Raw genomic sequence first — 8,986 nt, 5'->3', positions numbered from 1 at the left:
GGGACACACCGGGAGCAGCCCCGAGCACCCTGATGCGGGGCAGGCATAGGGAAGGACGCTGCGTCGAGTGCTGCAAACCCCCAGATGGGCAGGGGGACTCCATTCCCCTCCCGTCCCATGGGGAACAGGGACATCCCCGACCCCCTGGAGCAGGGAAAGCTCTGCCGTGAGCGGGACGAAGTACATGGCCACGGAGGGGAGCGGGACGCCGGCCTCAGAGCACGCCGTCAGCAGCCCCACAGCTCTTGGCGGGGATGATCTTCCTCTTGCAGGCGAACATCTTGCGGAGCTCCCCGCGGAAGCGGTCGTGCAGCCAGGCGTAGAGGAAGGGGTTGCAGCAGGAGGAGCTCATGGCGAACCAGTGGCAGAGCAGCTGGATGAGGAGGAAGTAGCGCTTGTCGATGAGGTTGATGTCGATGTCCCGGATGATGTTGAAGACGTGGATGGGCAGCCAGCAGACCCCGAAGGCGGCCACCACCAGCACAATGAGGCGGAAGATCTTCCTCTTCCTCAGGCGGTCGAACTCGGCTTGGTTCTGGGTGGGGTGACCGGGCACCACCCGGCTCCTCAGCTTCACCGAGATGCAGATGTAGGAGAGGGAGACGGCGGAGAGGGGCAGGATGTAGGTGACGATCAGGGTGCCGTAGGCATAGGCCAAGCGCTGCGTCTCCTTCTGCATCCAGAACTCCTCGCAGATGGCGAAGCCCTCCTGCCGAAACTCCACGTGGTAGGTGTGGGCGATGGCGGGGGCCACCAGCCCGCAGGAGAGCAGCCAGATGCCCCCCACCACGGAGATGCAGCTGGTGACCGAGATGCGCTTCTTTAGGGGGTGCACGGTGGCGTAGTACCTGCGGGGAGAGAAACCGTGGAGACCGAGCCCCAGAGCATCCCAGGAAACCCACGGACATCCCGGACACCGCCACGGCGCTTCCCGAAGGCAGAAGATCCCGCAGGAGGGGCTGTGGGAGCCGCTGCTGGGAAAGGGCTGGCTGGCGACAGGGGGGATGACTGTATCCCCTCGCCCTGCGATGGAGCCCATGGAAGCCCCAGGTCCCTTCTGGTGTTTTGTAAAGCAGGGCCAGGCATGGAGGATTGGGACTGAAAGCATCCGTTTGGGATAAATCCCAGTGATATTTTACGAGCACAGTGAGGACAGTATAACTCGGTGGCTGCCTCTTTAGCAGGAGAAACAGAAGCAAATCTTTTTTGGAGAGCAAAGGAACACCGCCAGCACTCCTGGGGACATCTCAAACCCCAGACCTCCAGCTCTGCCGGCCATCCAGCCTTTCTCAGCTATTCCGCTCAAATCTTCCCTTTTTCCTGCCGTTCCCATCACGGTCCTGCCCCGCTCTCCCCCGGGGGCAGAGGGAAACCAGCTCCTCGTGCTGCCCTGGGTGCTGCCAGCTTCGCACCCATCCCTGTGGGGTTTGCACCATCTTTTATGAGAGGAGATCTCTATGGAAACGTGTTTTGTTTTGTTTTTTTTATAAACCACCCCCCCCAGCCCCTGCCCGGGCGCACTCAGGGAGGCACAAGCGCTCCCCACCCTGGGGCCAGAAGGCAGCCTGATTTGGGTGCGCATTCATCCAGCAAAGTATGGAAAACGGGGTGCAAACTGCAACAGCCCTTGGGCGAGAGCCACGCTGGCCGGGAGCCCAGATCTGACCGGGGGTGAACTGGATTTCGGTAGAGATGGCTTCGTAAAGACAGGCATGAAACTGCCCAACAGCATTTCTCGATGCCAAGCAGCATCCCGGTCAGCCCCACTGCGCTTCCTCCGCCCGAGGCCGAGCCCCGACGCTAAAGAAAAGGCTGCAGAGTGACTGCAAAGATCCCCTGGGTATTTTCTTTTACTGTTTTGAGGGTTTGGCACTTAAAACCCTGAGCTGAGCGAGCAGCAGCTTGAGGGGACCGAGGGGGACAGACCCGGATCCCCGCACCATCCGCCCCGCCGGCGCTTACCTGTCGACCGCGATGGCCGTGAGCGTGAAGACGGAGACGTAGACGGTCATGGGCTGCATCAGGAAGACGAAATAGCACAAAAACTTCCCGAAAACCCAGCCCTGGGGGTTGAAGGCGTAGGCCAGGGTGAAGGGCACGCACGTGGCGCACATCAGCATGTCGGAGAAAGCCAGGTTCCCGATGAAGAAGTTGGTGACGTTGTGCATCTTCTTGGTCTTGCAGATGACGTAGAGGAGCAGGTAGTTGCCAAAGATGCCGACGAGGACGACCAGGGCGTAGCAGGGGATGATGAGGGGTTTGAAGGACTGGATGAGCTGCACGCCGGTGAACTGCGCGCTGGTGTTGGAGCGGTTCTGTGGGGCGAGCTCAAAGATGGTGGCGTTGGCCACGTCCCCGTCCCCCTCCATGCCTGCGGCTGAGCCCCTCCACCTGCACACAGCAGGCAGGCAAGAAAACCCCTATCCCGACCAGCCTCAGCACCCCGAAATCTGTTGGTCTCAGGTTTCAGGTGTCCGTGGGGCGCATCCTGCTCCTCGTCACAGCTTTGTTGCGGCTGTCCCCCCCCGCGCCGCCACACAGGACCCTGCCCCGCACTGAGCGAGGCTCCCTGGGACGGCAGCTTTGTCCAGCGGGCTCCTGGGGAGGGAAATGGAAAATCAGGCTCAGGAAAGGGGCGATGCCGGCGAGCAGCCCTGCATTCCTGGGGGGAGAAACAGCGGTGACGGCTCCGGGAGGGGAAGAGGAGAAGGAGAAGGGGGGCTGAGTGTGGGCTCGGGGGCAGCACTTACCCAAACCCGCTCTCATCAACACCCCTTTAGGCGAAGCGTTCGCGGCAATCCTGCCTCTGCCCCAGCCCAGCCGGCGCGGGGGGACGGCTGCTGGCAGAAGGGAAAGGGAAGCGGCAGCCGAGCCAGAAAACAGCTCCTAATGTTTCTGGAAATAACAAAGGACATTAATGGATAAACGAATAAAGATGCTCTGCTACTTTTTCGCTGCCTCAAAGCCTCGTGTGCCGGCGCCCCGCTCATCCATCCCCCTAACGAGATTAACCCGGCTCTGCTCCAACGCGGAGGCCGGCCGCAGCCTGCCCGGGATCCGTCGCTGCTCCGGCTCAGGGGGGCTCAGCCGGGGGATTCTCACCCTCCTGCCAAAACCAGACCCAGGTTTCCATGGAATCAGGAACGGGATGAGGGGCAAGGAGGAAATTCAGGGGCAAAAATTCCATCGGTCCTGGCAGACGGGTCCCTGCCCGCCCGGGAAGCCGTGTCCTGCACACCGTGCTCGCTGCCAGACCCCCGGGACCCCCATCCCCAGCTGCTCCCCCTCCTGCCCACCGAATCATCCCACCTCCCGCTGCAGGCCGGCTTTAATTCCCTGGGCTATTTCCATACGTTATCTCCCACTCTTTCCCAGCACAGCACTTGCCACCCTGTTTATTCCTCTCTGTACCAGGCGTTATTTCACCCTTCAGCCCTCACGTACCTGATCTAGTAAGACCAAAACCCACCCGGCAGATTTTGGAAGCCCCCCAGGGGGACCCAACAGAGAGCTGCACCCAGCCGCGGTTTTGTAACGCGCCTCAGCAGCCCCCCAAAAGCTCCGCAGTCTGAATTTTCGTTAACTGAGTTTTTAATCAACTTCCGTGCACCCTGCCTGCTGCACCCCACGCGTTTGCAGGGCACCCCACCCCTACGGACGCACTCGGAGGCAGAATAGAGTCCCTCTTACCAAACATTTGCTGCTGAATCCGAAGCCGTGCAACTGCCCCCCGCCTCCCCAGCCAGCCCCGCGCCGCTCTTTGTTCTGCTCAGGGAAGGAATTTGCCAGCGGAGCATCAGCAGGTAAAAAAATCCCCCACCACCACCCCGTAAATAAATTACCGCGTGCGGAAGCCTCCTCCTGAAATACATCCTCAGCCCCGCGCGTGTCCCCAGACCAAGGGCTGCTTTTCCAAAGGAAGCAGGGAATTTATCCGTGCCACCCAGCGGCGTTTGAAGGCAGCCGCCTTCCCGCGGGCTGGGCACGGTCCCGCTCGGGGGCTGCCCGGGGGGGGGCCGAGGGGACGGACCCCCCTCGCTGCCCCACTCCACACGCCGGGGTGCAGCGAGACCAGTCGGGACCTTGGACTGAGACTGCAGAAAGTGTAAGTAATAGAAAAGTATTTGGGGAAAATTCCTCCCCCAGGCCTCCTCCTGCCCTTTCTGCCCAGGACTCCTGAGATCGGGGAGGGGGGGTTCAGGCAGGCACCAGTGAGGGGGTGCTCACCCCCATGCTCCCTGGGTGCTCCGGTTTGCACTATTTAACCCCTCGCGCAATTAGTTGGGTACTGACGGGTGAACCGACGGGGCGCTCACGCATCAAATAATTGGCCACTTACGCACAAAATAAGTGGGCGCTGCTGCATTTACCTGCTCTAAGGTGACCCTGCTCTGGCCGGGGGTTGGACTAGATGATCTCCAGAGGTCCCTTCCAACCCTATGATTCCATGATTTGTGATTAATAACAATCATTATCGCTTATTGCTCGTGCAAAAAGGCAGGAGAGGCTGCCTCTTGTGCCCGGTGGAGGTGTGGGGTCAGCCCCAAACAGGGGGAGGCACAAACAGTTCTGCACAGGCAAAGCCTGGGGTGAGCCCCGGCTCCAGGGGGGGTCTCTGCAGCTCCCCTGGGCTTTGGAGGGGTGAGCGTGAACATCTGGAGGACGTGCACACAGCTGGAGCTGCACAGCAGCGGGTACCCAGCAAAACCACCCCAAAACGGCCGCCAGCGCCCCCATGCTGGGGGCTGTGACCATCCTGCTGCCGAGCCCAGGACCCCAGTGCCCATCGCCCCACGCAAACCCCCACAGGCTCCTGGGGAATGAGTTAGCCAGAAAAAAAAAAAAAAAAAATCTGTGAAGCAGCTTTTAGCCTAACGGGAGCATCTTTGGTGTTAAAATGTCATTCTTGCAGCCCACTTCTCTGCCAAAACTCTTCTCCGGTATTCCCCAAAGGAAGTCGCCCCTGGCAGTCCCGCTCTCGTGTCCCAGGCTGGCACCCATCCTGCGCACGAGCCGCTGCAGAGCCCCGTCCTGCCCAGGGGATGTCGGCTGCCACCTCCCACCCTCGCAGTGGGGGGACATCCCTGCCATGGGGGGAACGGATCCCGTTCTGGCGCCGGGTGGGTGGACACAGCACCAGCCCCACGCCATGTGCCGGTGGCTGCATCCCGTGCCAGTGCCCCCCACGCCCGGCCGGGCGGGCGCCCGGCGCCCTCTGTTTGTGCGTTTTGTCTCCATGACATTGAGACTTGTCTATTAATTACCTGGCAGTTGCCATGGTTATGCCAAAGTCCTCCAAGAGACGCTGCTGGGCAGGACGCAGGATGGGGCGAGCGCGTGGCTGCGGGCAGGGTGACGGAGCATCTCCCCCAAAACACCCCCCTTCCCGCTGCCGGGGTCACCCCGGCTCCGGCCGTGACTCTCCCGAGTCCCACGCTGCATCTGTGGCCAGCGCTAGCCGTGCTGTCCTGCAGACCGGGCTCCAGCAAGGGGCTTGTGGCCAGTGTGGGGTGACAGCTCTGTCCCCGTGCACCCACCCGGGAGCTGGTCCTCGGGAAGGCATCGGCACCACGGCGGCCGCTTGTGCACTTGGCTGCCCAGCGCTGCCCTGGCAAGCACAGGGAGCCGAAGAGGCCACTGTGCAAATTCACCGGCACCGACCTTAATCCGCTTTGTGACTCTTTTCTTCCTGGATTTCTTTAATCCGCACCCAGCGAGACGGTTTAATGCAGCTGCCGGATCACGCCGGGCGGCCGGCGTTCAGCAAGCTTCCCAATTAACAGCGCGTTTTGCTCCTGCCTGAGGAATTAGGGGCAGTGAATTCACCAGCCTTTATTCCTGCTCCTCCGTGGCCGGCACCCCCACCTGCACCCAGCACCCGCAGAGCGCTGCCGGGATGGGCAGCGGGGGGGGGGTCTGGCCCCCAGAAAGCCCCTTCAACCTGGGCAACTCTTCAAGCCCTCGTCCCCCGGCAATGCGCTGTCACACCGGCCAGGTCCCAGACCTGATCCTGGTGGGGAAAATAAGCCGGAATCGCCTGTTTCAGCGAGAAAGGCAGTGGTGGTGGCTCCGACGCCCTCTCCAGAAGGGGCACACGCAGGCGTGTGTGCTGGGAGCGAGGTGAGGGCAGGGAAGAGCCGGACGAGTTAATTGCTCATTATAGTTTTGCTCTCCCCCCTCTCCCACCCCCAAGCTCAGGGCTTTCGGCTCCCAGCCCAGGGCACGTCTCAACCCCAGGCACAGGGAGGGGGCTCGGGGCGCACACTTGCCTTGCGGGAGGTGATGACCCTTCCTGGGGCGAGGGCTGCACGCGTAACGTCCCTGCGATCCTGTCCCCTTGCGTCCCCTTGCATCCCCGCGCCCAGGCGCAGCCCCCGCCGGGGGGTGACGTGGGGCTGCAGCCCATCAGGGACTGGCGGCTGGTCTCACCCAGGCCCAGCTCCAGCCTCCCCCCAGCCATTACGGCACGGCGACAGCAATCTTCCCCCCGCGCGCCCATCAGCTCCGCTCTGCGGCTTTGTGTGTTATAAGTGGGGAAAATAATATAAAAAAAAAAAAAAAAAAAAAAAAAAAAGAGACCCCCGTGCTCTCTTCCCAGCCCCCCCCGCCGGCAGGTTCAGGACTCCCTTTTAAAGTCAACCTCGCTGATATCATGCACGTAATGGATTTGGGCAATTTTCTCAATTAGGAGTTTTAATTATATTATTTCAGCGGCTGCTTGTTGTGGGCGGCTTTTGGCCGCGTTTCCTGGGCTGCCATGAAGACAGCAACACAACTGCGTCCTGCTGACCCAGGCGGGCTACGGTGGGAGCGATTCCTACCGGAACAAAAGGACCATTAGAAGGGAATACACAGGATAAACTGGTGCCAGGGCTGCGCAGCAGGAAAACGAGCACCTGGGTCTCAGAGCATCGCGTCCTCCCCTTGAAGAGGTGGCTGAGCTTACGTGGACACACAAGTCCCGAGACAGAGCGTGGTGCAGCCTCCCGCCTCCGGACAGGCTGGGGCTGGGAGAGCCCCCCCGAACCCCCTGTCCTGGCCACAAGCAGGGGGGCAGAGGCTGCTCGCTGGCACCTCTGGCCCCCAGACCCACGGGTCAGCAGCACGACCCACAGCATCGCAGCCATTGCACGCATGGAATCTGTCTTCCCAAGGGGAGGCAGGAGCCGCTGGAGGCAGCGGGCGGGAGGGAGGGACGGGAGGGAGCAGGCTGGCGCGGCAGGACCACAGCACAGCCCAGAGGTATTTGCACTTTCCTGTTGTTATTGCAATAAGAGGGAAGAGGAGGATTTCTGGGAGCACAGTAGGAAGGGAGGGGGCAGGGAGAGGAGACAAGGGATGATATTCAGAGCCCGGACAGTTTGTGTCCCCCGAAGGGATCTGTCCTATTTGGCATGAGGCACTTGCAGCTCCCGGCACGGGGCATCCCCTCCATCACACCAGCTCCACTCCCAGAGCCGCGGAGTCTTCTCCAAGCTGCAGACACTCCATCATCATCCTCATCACCTACATCTTCCTCCAAGAGCTCTTCCTCCTAGGCTTCGGACTCGGCATCGTCTTCCACTAGGGAGAGGAGACGCAGGGCTGCAGCGGGAGGGGGTGGCCCTGATCTGCCAAGGGGAGGCGAAACCCCCCCGGCTGCTCACACGGCCAGTGATGGCCAGCGATCCCACCCCCCCGCTGGGATTGGGGACAGGCACCATCCCACCCCGCTGCTGGGAGCGGGGACAGGCACCATCCCACCCCGCTGCACCAAGGGCAGAGCGGAGAACCAGCACACACCACCGTGTCGAGCCCGTGAATGCAAACAAGCACTAATTCCACCCCCCCCGCCCCCGGCCAGCAACCCCTCCATCCCCGGGGCAAAGCAGCCCAGTTGAGGGCTCCAGCTGCCACTAAAGCCACCGTGGGACCCACGGAGCACCCCCAGTGCGGCCCCCAGCCCTTGCACTGACACTCACGGATGATGTGCTGCCCGCTGAGATAGACCGGCCCCGCTCCGCACTTGAGCACGAAGGTGATGGGAGGGACCAGCTCCACACCTTTGAGGTTGACCTGCAAAGAGTGGGAGCTCAGAGCACCCCCCGGCCCCAGCCTGGGGCGAAATCGCCCCACAGCCGGGGCGCTGCTCTGCGCCTTGGGCTGCCCTTACCATGGGGAGCACCGAGGGCCGCAGCGCCGCGATGGGCACCGGCTTGTGGTCTCCGTAGGCGTTTTTCGAATCAACGGCCACCACGTGCAGCTCGTCCCCGGCATCAGCCCCCAGGCAGATCTGCGGAGCCAAGCAGAGAGCCAGCGGCAGGGGGCCTGGCCATCACTGCTGGGGCACAGGCTAGCTCCCACGGGCTCCTCGGCAAGCCTCGGCTCTCACCGTTCTCAGCAGCACCAGGTGCTCCAAGAAGTTGTCCTCCTCCTTCACCACGTAGCTCCGGCTGCCCGTGCTCAGCTGGCAGCCTGGGGGGACACAGCATCGCCCGTGCTCACCTGCGCTGCTCCCCCCGCGCAAGCCTTGGGCGAGCAAAACCTAAGGGGAGGCATTCCCGGGTGCACACACCACCAGAAAGGGGGAATCCCACCCCGGCTGCCTGCAGGGCATGGCCACTGTCCCCCCACTCGCTCCTGCCATCGTCTCCATACCCCATAGGGCAGCAACAGGCTTCCGCAGCGACCTGGAGAAGGGAGAAGAGCTGCTCATCCTCCGTGGCAGATCCAACACCGGCAGCAGGAACTAGCCCCTGCGAGAGAAACACCGGAGAAAACAGCAATTGGCTGCTCCAGAGCAGAAGCGCAAGGAAGAAAAGTGACTTTGGAGCCCTGAGAGCAAACCGTCCGGTCCCAAAAGCCCAGAGCCAGGGCAGCAGCCTGCAGGCGGCTCACAGCAGCCGGACCCGCACCCCTTTGGTGAGGACAGCGTTGCTAAGGGAAGGATGAACGGGGAAAGGAAATTAATTGCCTTTATAGGCAAAGCCAGCTCTAAGAGCAGGAG

General features: G+C 62.0%; 2 protein-coding genes across 2 annotated transcripts; both read right to left on the bottom strand.

The window, feature by feature from the left end:
• Positions 1-214: 214 nt before the first annotated feature.
• LOC128919642 (prolactin-releasing peptide receptor-like) lies at positions 215-2,369 on the bottom strand. The gene is made up of 2 exons (XM_054225035.1): positions 1,963-2,369; positions 215-848 (listed from the first exon to the last, which is right to left on the bottom strand). Exons 1-2 carry the CDS (start codon positions 2,367-2,369, stop codon positions 215-217), a joined length of 1,041 nt encoding a protein of 346 aa, XP_054081010.1.
• A 4,881-nt stretch (positions 2,370-7,250) lies between these two features.
• On the bottom strand, positions 7,251-8,752 carry LOC128919643 (nucleoplasmin-like). The gene is made up of 5 exons (XM_054225036.1): positions 8,638-8,752; positions 8,372-8,454; positions 8,153-8,272; positions 7,962-8,055; positions 7,251-7,563 (listed from the first exon to the last, which is right to left on the bottom strand). Exons 1-5 carry the CDS (start codon positions 8,693-8,695, stop codon positions 7,535-7,537), a joined length of 384 nt encoding a protein of 127 aa, XP_054081011.1. The 5' UTR covers positions 8,696-8,752; the 3' UTR covers positions 7,251-7,534.
• Between the last annotated feature and the right edge of the window lie 234 nt (positions 8,753-8,986).

The sequence above is a fragment of the Rissa tridactyla genome, chromosome 20 (assembly GCF_028500815.1).
Source record: "Rissa tridactyla isolate bRisTri1 chromosome 20, bRisTri1.patW.cur.20221130, whole genome shotgun sequence".
Taxonomy (NCBI): Eukaryota; Metazoa; Chordata; class Aves; order Charadriiformes; family Laridae; genus Rissa; species Rissa tridactyla.
Note: the sequence above shows the minus strand (reverse complement) of the source record. Positions and strands in the feature narration are given on the sequence as shown.